Source organism: Prionailurus viverrinus, chromosome C1 (assembly GCF_022837055.1).
Source record: "Prionailurus viverrinus isolate Anna chromosome C1, UM_Priviv_1.0, whole genome shotgun sequence".
In the NCBI taxonomy this organism is placed as follows: domain Eukaryota; kingdom Metazoa; phylum Chordata; class Mammalia; order Carnivora; family Felidae; genus Prionailurus; species Prionailurus viverrinus.
The window spans coordinates 203,362,152-203,373,837 of record NC_062568.1 but is presented as its reverse complement, the minus strand read 5'-3'; the positions used below and the strand labels follow the sequence as shown (position 1 = coordinate 203,373,837).

At 61.2% G+C, this 11,686-nt stretch overlaps 1 protein-coding gene across 1 annotated transcript; it reads left to right on the top strand.

Moving 5' to 3' along the window:
* The first annotated feature begins 3,219 nt into the window (after positions 1–3,219).
* Positions 3,220–9,149, top strand: LOC125172855 (chymotrypsin-C). The gene is made up of 8 exons (XM_047871448.1): positions 3,220–3,259; positions 4,417–4,508; positions 4,597–4,694; positions 5,524–5,649; positions 6,492–6,628; positions 7,416–7,561; positions 8,331–8,483; positions 9,093–9,149. The coding sequence occupies exons 1-8, from the start codon at positions 3,220–3,222 to the stop codon at positions 9,105–9,107; spliced, it is 807 nt and encodes a 268-aa protein (XP_047727404.1). The 3' UTR covers positions 9,108–9,149.
* Positions 9,150–11,686: the final 2,537 nt, after the last annotated feature.

Genomic DNA, 11,686 nt, shown 5'->3' with positions numbered 1-11,686 from the left:
GCCCCCGTCAGTGACACCTGCCCCATTTCTCAGGCTCTCACCACCCCTGGCTCCCAACCTTGGCACGGCTTCTCCTGAGGTTCCCCCCACCCCCTCGACGCCCTCAGCCACTGCCAAGTCACCCTTGATTATTTTTCCAGGACAGTCTGGCCCTGAGTGCCTGGGCCCTGGGAGGCCCCACTCCAGGCCCCGGGAGTCACAGACTGCAAGGGTGGTGAGAATGAGGATTCCAACATTCTCACACCCTCAAGTCCTCAAGTTCATCTTGGACCTGGAGGCTGTAGAGAAGGAAGCCTTCTGCGATCCGCACCCCCACCCGGCTCCCAGCTCCCAGAACTAACCTCTTCTCGTTCAGAGGGCTGCCGGCCCTCGGCCCGAACACTCGAACACTCGGAGAAACACTTGTTGCCATGCCCAGCAGGGAGCTCCGGCAGTTGTGAGGGGGTCTTATCTCTGCAGTCCCAGGCCAAGCACAAGGCCAAGCAAATGCGGGCGGAAGGAAGGAAGGAAGGAAGGGAGGGAGGGGTGGAGGGATGGATGAATGGATGGAGGGAGGGATGGGTGGAGGGAGGGAGGGAGGGAGGGAGACAGGGAGGGATGGAGGGAGGGATGGGTGGAGGGAGGGAGGGAGGGAGACAGGGAGGGATGGAGGGAGGGATGGAGAGAGGGAGGGATGGAGGGAGGGATAGAGGGAGGGATGGAGAGAGGGAGGGATGGAGGGAGGGATGGCCTCTATGTACACAGTCCGTCAGCACCTCACAGTCTGGACAAACAAAACAGTCAAGCGTTTCATCAAGTTAATCCAGGAAATTCACTCCACAGAGCCCCCCTCTGCAGATATTAACAACCCCTCCCCATTGCTTCTCGGACTTTGGCTAAGATCGAGTGTAACAACCCCCCCCCCCCACACACACACACACACACCCACCATGGCAGCTTCTTTACCTCTTGTTCCCAAGGCCAGAAAATCAGGTCAGCCAACCACATGTCACCGCCGTAACTTAGACAGTTTGGACCACTGGGGTAATGGCGTCCTCTGACCAGGGCTCCAAGCCAGCAGGGGCTGGCAGTCCCACCTCTGCCCCTTTGCCCCCAGTGAGAACGCAGTTCTCTGCTCCAGAATTAGCTGCTCCGGGACACAGCCAGAGGCACCTCCTGGGGCCCAGAGAAGGCTCCCGTGACGGGCCACAGAACGGTCCCCAAAGACGCAGCCACTCAGTTACGCCTAACCTGACGCAAGGAAGGGTCCCGGCCAGGGCTGACTGGTCCATCCGCACGGTGGCCACACGGTTCGTGGGTTCGAGCCCCGCGTCGGGCTCTGTGCAGACGGCTCGGAGCCTGGAGCCTTCTCGCGATTCTGCGTCTCCCTCTCTCTTCACCCTTCTCCTGCTCGCGGTGTCTCTATCTCTCAAGGATAAATACGCATTAAAACAAATTTAAAAAAAAAAAAAAAGGTCAGTGTCTCTGCAAACATCCCAAAAAAGAAGAAAATTCTTGACTCTTCATCTGGTACCTCAGGACTTGTCGTGTGTGTGTTCGGGGTCATTTCTAGGTTTGTGTACATGTTTGAAGGTGAGGCACGTAGCCCTGCGTGTACCTGTGTATAAGTGAACGGGCTACGCTTGTGACACGTGCACACATAGGGAGGCGCATGTATGCGCGTGTGTCTGTCTGCCTGTCCCCGCGAGCTCGGGTAGCTGTGGGTGTGTGCACGTGACTGAGGTCGTTGCGTCCCCCAGTGTCCACCAGCAAAGTCCCAGTTCATCATTTCCCCACGTTGCTCAAGAGAAACTGAGGCCCAAAGAGCTTCCCCAAGACCCAGGGCCATCCGGAAAGTCACTAACGGAGCCAGAAACCAGAAGTCTGATCTCCCGCCGCCCCCAAGATCCGCCACGAAGCTCAGGCCACCTCTCCACGTACAAGGTCTGTCTGAAGGCCAGGCTGACCCTTTGCAGCGCTCGGGTCTGCTCCGGGTCCGAGGTGTAGCAGCCACCGACCCCGCTGTCAGGACCGGCCTCGAGAACGCAACAGAAAGTTCCCCGCAGCCTGAGATCCCCAACGCAGCAGGAAAGGCCCCTACGCGTACCTTTCGGCTCCCTGTCTTTCGGCCTCTTTCGACCAAACGTTTCTTGATCTTTCTATTACCAAAGTCATGGATGCTCGCTTTTAAGAAAGAACTTAAGCTGAATAAAATAGCCCCCTCAGATAAGCACTGTTACAACATCCAAAGGGCAGAAAGGGGAGGGAGAGGAGAATCGAACTGGCCAGGCCCAAGTCAGGCCTCGGCACAAATGGGTGAAACCGAACACTAAGCCCAGACTGCCGGGGCTCTGGATGGAAACTCTGGACACGCAGTGCTCTGGACCCACACCAAGTGCCACCAGCCCACATCTGCCGCTCGACCTTGACGCTCAAGTTAGGGCGCCTTGGGACCAACAGTCAGTCACCTGGGATGCATTTAGTCCTCTCCGCCCCTTTTAGAGACGGGGAGACCGGGACTTTGCAGGGAGATAACTGTGGCTCTGGGGAGGAATTCGGCCAACCGGGCACCTCCCAGGGGCTGCCGGACCTCCACCTCCATCCACAGCAGGAAGGCAGGGGGTACCCCAAGACCAGACAATATGAGTTGAATGAAGGAGAAAGAAGAGAGGGGAAGAGAGAGAAGGAAACGGCGGACCGCGGCAGGATGATCCCCGGGCTGGCGTTAGAAGTCCCGGCTTCAAAATCTGGGTTCTGTTGTCACCCAGCTGTGTGACCCTGGGCAGTCGCTGACCCCCTGAGTCTCAGCTTGCTCCCCCTCGCTGCGGGGATAAAAGCGCCTACTTCACGTCGGAACAATTGAGTGAATGCGGGAAGCACCGGGCACGAGGCCCAATAAATGATGGGTGCCCGATCAATGCTAATTAAACAGTGTGAGTTAGGGACAGAGGAGGAGAGCACGCTCCAGGCAGAGTGGCGGGGGGTCCCCCCCAAACCTGCGGGCCTCAGAAGGTGCTCTGTCTCGGGAGATCTGGGAAACCCATGCCTCTGAGCCAGCCCCATTTCCTGCCCAAATTAAACAGTAACCGCCCAAGGTCAGGGAAAGGGCCTTGTCGGAACAGGTTTCTCTCCGAGGGGCGGCTCGGCCTTGAGCGGGTGGTCCCACCCCCACACCTGCCTATAAGTGTGTCCCTGCCCACCTCGACGGCCACTCGGTCCTGAGCCAGTCCCACTCGCAACATGTTGGGCTTCACCATGCTTGCCGCGCTCCTGGCCTGTGGTAAGCCGTGGGGCGGGGACTCGCTGTGGCCGGCAGGCTCTGTGCTCAGGCTGGCCTCCCCGGGGACAAGGAGAGCGGCGGGGGGCTCTCCCCAGTTCCAGGAAAGGGGATTTGGGGCGACCAGCTGTGTGTCAAGCAAGCCACTCGCCTGCTGGGCAGCTCTTGTTTCCATATCTGCAAAATAGGCTGATGATGTGGCCGGGGGACAGTCACCGCCTCATCCTGGGCTCTCTCCAGGGACCCTAAGGGCCTGGCTTTCTCAGCGTTGGCATCTCTTCCTTGGGGAGCGATGCTTCGTTCACCCATTTTGGTGACCTTCTCCCAGACAGGAATCAAGGGACTTGGCTTGAATGTCACTTACTCTGGGCGGGACAACAACAAGCCACTTCACCTCTCTAGATCTCACTGGCTCCTTTGACAGATGAGAGCACTTGATTGAGAGTCCTTCCGGCTAACGACAACGACAGTCCTAAGTAGTAATAGCAGCTTCCTGTTTGTTACATGTTTACCATATGCCAGGCACCGTGCTAAGCCCTTGACAGGCAGGAGCTGATTTGATTGGCGCAGCAACCTTGAACGGCAGGGCCTATCAACACGTCCATTTTACAGACGAGGAACTGAGGCTCAGCGAGGCTCAGGATCTTGCCTGAGATCACATGACTGGTTAACGGTAGAGCCAGAATTTGGGTCCCGGTCCATCTCGCTGCAGAGCACATGCTCCTGACCGCTCCACACAGCTCCCCAGCTCTGACGGTCTGGAACCCTGCATTCGGTGCTCACACACCCCCATTTTGCCGCGGTCTAAAAAGGGACAGCAGGGAGAGAATGAAAGACGCAGCTTTATCTGGGGACACACACGCAGCTGCCTTTTTAGTTCCTTCAACGCCTCAAACATTCACTCCGCGCCAGGCCTTTTGCTAAACTCTTTCTACGCGTTGTCTGATTTCGTCCTCAGTTCAAACTCACCAAGCTGGCGCCACTCTTCCCATTTCACAGACAGGGAAGCTGAGGCCCAGAGAGCTAGACGGCCTCCCCGGGCAGTAAAACCTGAGCCCGCGTCTGCCCAGCCCCAAAGCCTGTGCCCTTGCCACCTGCCCCTTCCCTGCTGGGGATGCCGGCCCCTCTCACCCGTGCGCTTCCCCTCCCGAATCCCCCAGCCTCCAGCTGCGGGGTCCCCAGCTTCCTGCCCAACCTATCGGCCCGAGTGGTAGGAGGAGACAGTGCCAGGCCCCACAGCTGGCCCTGGCAGGTAAGCATGCCGCTGCAGGGGTGGGAGGTGGGCTGGAGAGGGTGGCGGGGTGAGGGTCCCGGGCCTGACATGTGGCCCCCCGCTCCAGATCTCTCTCCAGTACCTCAAGAATGGCACGTGGAGACACACGTGTGGCGGCACCTTGATTGCCAACAGCTTCGTCCTCACAGCCGCCCACTGCATCAGGTGAGCGGGGTGACGCCCAGGGACCCCGCCCCCGCCCGGGGGTGCCAGCCTGATGACTGCTTTTATTGAGCACCTACTACACACCCCAGGCACTGGGCTCCCGAAGCCGCTTCTACCCAGTAACTTCGCCGTTCACCTCTTCATGCAGCAAGCATTTATTGTGCGCCCACAGCGTGCCAGGGCACGCGGCGGTGAGGACACTCCGTGCTCGCAGGGAGCTTACATTCTAGCATAAGAGCAACGGGCCATTCAACAAGTGGCCATCTGACGTATCGAGTGGCAACGAGGAAAAATAAGGCAGGCTGGAAAGCGGAAGGGGTCCCATTTTAAACGGGGTGGCCAGGGGAGGACCCGAGGGAAGTAAGGGAAGGGTGTTCCGGGCAGAGGGAACAGCCAGTGCAAAGACCAGGAGGAGGGAGGCTACTTGGTAGGAGTGAGAAATAGCGTGCGAGCAGGGGTGTGCGAGGAGAGCAGGAGACGGGGGAGGCAGGAACGAACGCAAGATCATCCGGGCGAGAGGCGGTGGCGGCTGGGACCGGCTCGCGTCACAGCCACCTGGGCAGGCGATGCCAACGCTGTCTCTGCCGTACAGATGAGGGAACCGAGGCCCAGGGCCGCCCCCCCCTGGGAATCAGGGTAGACTCGACTCCGAGAGCAGGGTCCCTACCCTGAGCCCCTGGGAGGGTCCGTGCCGATGGAGACTCGCTTCCCCAAAACGATGCCCACGGTGGCCACAGGCCTGGGCCGCCAAAGCTCCGAGTTCCCTCCCTACCCCTCTGGCCAGCAAGGGCAGGAAGCCACCCTGACCCAGTCCCCTTCCTCTGCTCAGCAACACCAAGACCTACCGCGTGGCCCTGGGCAAGAACAACCTGGTGGTGGACAATGAGGAAGGCTCCCTGTTCGCAAATGTGGACACCATCTTTGTCCACGAGAAGTGGAACTCCTTCCTGGTGCGGTGAGTGCCCGCCGTTTCACGGCCCCTGGGGGAAGCGCAGAGTGGGGGGAGGTCCCCGATATGACAGAACCTGCCCCCACCCTGTCCCTGGACCCCGTCCTCACCCTGACCAGCCAGCAGATGACCCCTTTATGCAAAACGGAGAAATGCTAAATGGAGACGGACGCCTCTTCCGTCTCCATCATTGGCCAAGGGTTCCCAGAAGCTCCACGTGGAATAAAGACCCCCCGAGGCCCCCACGGTGTCTTGCCTGAAGTCTCTCAGCCAGAGGCCAAGCCAGGACTCGCCGTTACTGAGTGCCTCCTGCATGCCCATCTTGCAATAATCTTATTTAATTGTCACAACAGCCCTAGACAAGGAACCGAGACTCAGAGAGGTTAGGGAACACGTCCCAGGTCACACAGCCCAGTATGTGGCAGAACAGGGAATCAAACCAGCTCTGCCTAGGCTCCCCAGCTTCCATTCGGTTCACATGAAAATATTAAAACTCGCATCTGCAGGGGCCCCTCTTCGATCATTTCCAATTGGCTTTAAGGTCATGTCTGGTTGGTACGTAGCCTACAGCGGCTCGGAAAGTTCCTGCTCTAGTCTCCCCTCCATAGAGCCTCACATGACAGGAAGGCACATGAGACGGAAGTTTCCTCTCAAGGGGCGCGCCGCGGTGTTGGAAGGCGGGTGTCGTCTCTGTCTGCCACTAGGAAACTCGCTGTCCTCAAGGAGGACTCCTGGTCACCCTAGGCTTGGCTCCCGGCTGACAGCCTGGGCTGCGTAGCCTTAGCTCGTGGAGCCAGCGTCCTCCTCTTTGGATTCCAGCAACTCACCGCCTCCTCTTTGGATTCCAGCAACGACATTGCCCTCATCAAGCTGGCGGAGCCCGTGCAGCTGAGCGACACCATCCAGGTGGCATGCCTGCCGGAGAAGGGCTCTTTGCTACCTCAAGACTACCCCTGCTACGTCACAGGCTGGGGCCGCCTCTGGAGTGAGTACAGCCCCCGGCAAATCATGAGAGCCTTCCTGGAGGAAGCGGCTCCCACGATAAGCGCACCGCCCGCCTTGGCCCGACCCTTTTCCTTTCTGTCTCCACATCTTCACATCTGTTTTACCTTCGTGATAGTAACAGCTCGTATCTGTTAAGCACCTACCACGTGTCAGACCCTCTCGCAAGGGCACCTAAGGGGTGTTGTAAGATTGGAACTTGTCACGTACTCAGAGCGGCGCCTGGTCTAATTGACTACGAAATAAACCAGGCAAGCCGCTGGGGGCAGGGGATTGGAGCTTCTGGAAAACGATATGCCTAAGTTAGAAGGCTGCATGCAAATAAGTGAATGCACGGAAGACTGACAGAAACACGCAGGTCTGTCCTGGGAAGATCCGGGGGGAAGAAAGACCTCGGATGGTAGGACACCAAAGGCGGACGCGACAAGGGAATGATGGACCCTGGGGAAACCCCAGAATCCAAGTTAAAGATAAGTCAACTCAGTGGTTATCTCTGGAGGGCTTCCTACAGATGAGCTCTGCGTCCCGCGGGCTCCCTTCCCCACCCTCAGAAGGGTCTCCGACTCAGACTTTGGGACCGCAGGCTTGGAGTCATTTCTGTCGGTTAAGGGCCCATGTGTGTGTGTGTGTGTGTGGCTGCCCCCGAGGGTAGCCAGAGCTCACCTGGGTCCCGCCCCGGCCCCGTCCAGCCCTCTGTTCCCCGAAGGCCTGGCGCCGTCCGGGCTGACGCGGGGCCAACATCTGTCCCCCTCTCCCCACCCCCCCCCCAGCCAACGGCCCCATTGCCGACGAGCTCCAGCAGGGCCTGCAGCCCGTGGTGGACCACACCACATGCACCCAGAAGGACTGGTGGGGAAGCATGGTGAAGGACACCATGGTGTGTGCGGGCGGGGACGGTGTCATCTCGGCCTGCAACGTGAGTGTCCACACCCCGCACCGTGTCCCTGCCCCACGTGGCCAAGTGGAAGGGGGCAGTGAGGAGGGCAAAGGAGGTGCGGCGGCGGGGGGACCCGCATGAGCAAACCCCCTCCCTGGTTGGGCCCGGGAGGCTCAGGAGAAACCTGTCAGCCCCACCCCTCCGTGCTATCGTGCGGGCAGGGGTGTGGAGCCAGTTCGAGCCCTAATCCCGCCACTTGGTAGCCATGCAGTCTTGGGCGGGCTGCTTCCCCTCTTTGAGCCCCAGTTTTCCCAGCTATAAAATGGAGGCACCGTGAGCACAGGGTTGATGTGAGGACCAAGTCTAACAAGTGTAGAAGAGACCTCATCGAAGTCAGAGGCAGGGGGCTTAGGCAACCTGACCCAGAAACGTCTAAAACCATCAGAAACGGTCCTGTTTTCAAACACACGACCCCTCCCGCCACTCCCACCCTTCCTCGCTTCCCCAGGTCTCCAGTGTGGCTCCTGGCATCCTCACCTCTCTGTGCAGCTCGCAGAGCCTTAGACACGACCTGAACAGCTAGGGAAGCCAAGGCACAGAGAGGGTTATCCTTATCCCAAGATCACACAGCAACCTAAGAGCTAGCCTGGGACTCCCAAACCGCATCCCCGCCGCCTCCCTCACCGTGGACAGGCCGAGGCCAAAAGAGGGGGTCTCAACCCCCTATCCCCCCACCCCCGTGACCCGCCCCTGCTTCCCAAGCCTCTGGGGGAGGCCCGGGGGCTGACCTCTGCCCCGTCGGCCACAGGGAGACTCGGGCGGCCCGCTGAACTGCCAGGCTGAGAACGGTTCCTGGGAGGTGCGAGGCATCGTGAGCTTTGGCTCCGGGCTGGGCTGCAACACCCGTAAGAAGCCCACGGTCTTCACCCGCGTGTCCGCCTACATCGACTGGATCAATGAGGTGGGTGCCCGCCTCCGGGCCCTTCTTCCCGCCCCCACCAGCCCCTCACCCACCCCCCCACCCATTCCTTCACTCGCTCCTTCGCGCCTTCACTCATTCACTCACTCGCCCACTCGGGAAGTGCCACGGGCTTCCTGTCCGGATGCTGAGTCAGGTGCAGTGAAGGAAACAGTCACTAACTTCATCCCTTTATCCACCCCAAGATCCACCTTGTGGATCGACCCCAGGCACAACACCAGTCCCCCCCAGCCCCGCCTGCGCCACCAAAGTGAAATGGGACCCCATGAGAGCGGGGCCCAGCAGGGGAGAGGGGTCAGCAGGGGTGGCCACATGTACCCGAGGATGGGGGAACAGAGGGTCACAACGGACTTCGGAGCCTCATGCCGAGGGACAGGACGTGTTCTGAGCCCCCATTTGCACAGTGGTCTAAAGTCCCGAGGGGGCTCAGACCCCTTGGGCAGAGGTGAGACGGGCTTGTCAAGGCCCTGGGGATGCCTGCCACGCCCCCTTCCTCCTCTCGGGCACCCGGCAGAGCCTCGTGCTGCCCCAGAAGGGGGCACACACAACCTCCACCCAAGTCCCATCCCCTGTTGTTCTCTCTTCTTCCAGAAAATGCAGCTGTGATTCATCCTTGGGAGACTACAACCCCAATAAACATCCTTCCCCCTCAGGCTGCCTGCATTTGTCATGTGTGCCTCCCCTGCGGGCCCCCGGGCTCTGTAGGGGCTGCCCCTTTCCACACCAGGGATGCAGGGAGAGACCCCCTCGGCCCACCTGGTTCAGCTGTGGAGGATGCTGCTGGGGTGCCGGTGGAGAGGGAACCCCAGAAAGCCACATGGTAGCCTCAAAGGATGAGAGTTAAGGCCACACCAGACACTTACCCCCCAACATCTCACAGGCTGTGGACCACAGTGGCCTGATCAAATCACCCCCTTCCTGATCCTGCCTCCACAGAGGAGCCTGGTGGGTCCTCAGACATCACCCCAGCCCGGAGAGGATGGGGTCTCCCCAAGAACAGCTCCCCAGCCGAGAGAGGATGGGGTCTCCCCAAGAACAGCTCCCCAGCCGAGAGAGGATGGGGTCCCCCCAAGAACAGCTCCCCGGCCCGGAGAGGATGGGGTCTCCCCAAGAACAGCTCCCCGGCCCAGAGAGGAGGGGGTCCCCCCAAGAACAGCTCCCCGGCCCGGAGAGGAGGGGTTCCCCCCAAGAACAGCTCCCCGGCCCGGAGAGGAGGGGGTCTCCCCAAGAACAGCCCCCCGGCCCGGAGAGGATGGGGTCCCCCCAAGAACAGCCCCCCGGCCCGGAGAGGATGGGGTCTCCCCAAGAACAGCTCCCCGGCCCAGAGAGGATGGGGTCTCCCCAAGAACAGCTCCCCGGCCCGGAGAGGATGGGGTCCCCCCAAGAACAGCTCCCCGGCCCGGAGAGGATGGGGTCCCCCCAAGAACAGCTCCCCGGCCCGGAGAGGATGAGGTCCCCCCAAGAACAGCTCCCCGGCCCGGAGAGGATGGGGTCCCCCCAAGAACAGCTCCCCGGCCCGGAGAGGATGGGGTCCCCCCAAGAACAGCCCCCCGGCCCAGAGAGGATGGGGTCTCCCCAAGAACAGCTCCCCGGCCCAGAGAGGATGGGGTCTCCCCAAGAACAGCTCCCAGCCCGGAGAGGATGGGGTCTCCCCAAGAACAGCTCCCCGGCCCGGAGAGGATGGGGTCTCCCCAAGAACAGCTCCCCGGCCCGGAGAGGAGGGGGTCCCCCCAAGAACAGCTCCCCGGCCCGGAGAGGAGGGGTTCCCCCCAAGAACAGCTCCCCGGCCCGGAGAGGAGGGGGTCTCCCCAAGAACAGCCCCCCGGCCCGGAGAGGATGGGGTCCCCCCAAGAACAGCCCCCCGGCCCGGAGAGGATGGGGTCTCCCCAAGAACAGCTCCCCGGCCCAGAGAGGATGGGGTCTCCCCAAGAACAGCTCCCCGGCCCGGAGAGGATGGGGTCCCCCCAAGAACAGCTCCCCGGCCCGGAGAGGATGGGGTCCCCCCAAGAACAGCTCCCCGGCCCGGAGAGGATGAGGTCCCCCCAAGAACAGCTCCCCGGCCCGGAGAGGATGGGGTCCCCCCAAGAACAGCTCCCCGGCCCGGAGAGGATGGGGTCCCCCCAAGAACAGCCCCCCGGCCCAGAGAGGATGGGGTCTCCCCAAGAACAGCTCCCCGGCCCAGAGAGGATGGGGTCTCCCCAAGAACAGCTCCCAGCCCGGAGAGGATGGGGTCTCCCCAAGAACAGCTCCCCGGCCCGGAGAGGATGGGGTCTCCCCAAGAACAGCTCCCCGGCCCGGAGAGGATGGGGTCCCCCCAAGAACAGCTCCCCGGCCCGGAGAGGATGGGGTCCCCCCAAGAACAGCTCCCCGGCCCAGAGAGGATGGGGTCCCCCCAAGAACAGCTCCCCGGCCCGGAGAGGATGGGGTCCCCCCAAGAACAGCCCCCCGGCCTGGAGAGGATGGGCTCTCCCCAAGAACAGCTCCCCGGTCCGGAGAGGATGGCCACAGGAGAATGCCCGTTACTCAGGGATGACCACTGGCTCCCTGAGAAAGAGACTCCCCAGTATCGCCCACCCTGGATCAGACCCCAGGGCTGCTGTCAGCTCGGGCTTTCTTGGTCGAGAAATGTCCAAAGAGCGCTGACCTACGCCAGCCCTGTGCTGGGCACCGTGAGAAGGAAGAGGGTCCCAGCGCCTCCTTCAGGGGGCGCAGGTTCGAGGGAAACAGTGGCCTCCGCGCACAGTCACAGCAGGTCCGAGCTGGAAAAGCTTTTGCTGTATCAGACTGGCAGGGAAACAGAGGCCCGGAGAGAAGAAAGAGCAGGGCGAGGTCACAGGCACGGAGGGCCAGTAATGCATGAGACACAGAGGCTCGGGGAAGGGAGCCCCCCTGAGGCCAACTAGAGGGCAAGTGGGGCCAAAAAAGAGAGAGATCTAGTGTCCAAGTGGGAACCTGGGCCCCGGGCCCCTGACCACGCACTCGTGCTTGGAGGGAGCGCCCCCACCCCGGCCTCTGGACTCCTGCTGGGAGAGACCTCAGCCACAGCTGTCCCTGGCTGGCCCATGAGCTGCCAGGTTTCCCCATCAGAGTCTGGCTCCTGGACGTAGGGACCAGACAGACCCCCCATACCTTACTAGGCCAAGGCGATTCTCAGGAAAGACTTTATCGACTCAACAAAGAGGCCC

Bases quoted from the DNA above. Each gene is read 5' to 3' on its own strand.
- LOC125172855 (XM_047871448.1), top strand. From the start codon at position 3,220: ATGTTGGGCTTCACCATGCTTGCCGCGCTCCTGGCCTGTG. The intron at 3,260-4,416 runs GTAAGCCGTGGG...CGAATCCCCCAG, and splicing joins TGCCGCGCTCCTGGCCTGTG to CCTCCAGCTGCGGGGTCCCC. The intron at 6,629-7,415 runs GTGAGTACAGCC...CCCCCCCCCCAG, and splicing joins AGGCTGGGGCCGCCTCTGGA to CCAACGGCCCCATTGCCGAC.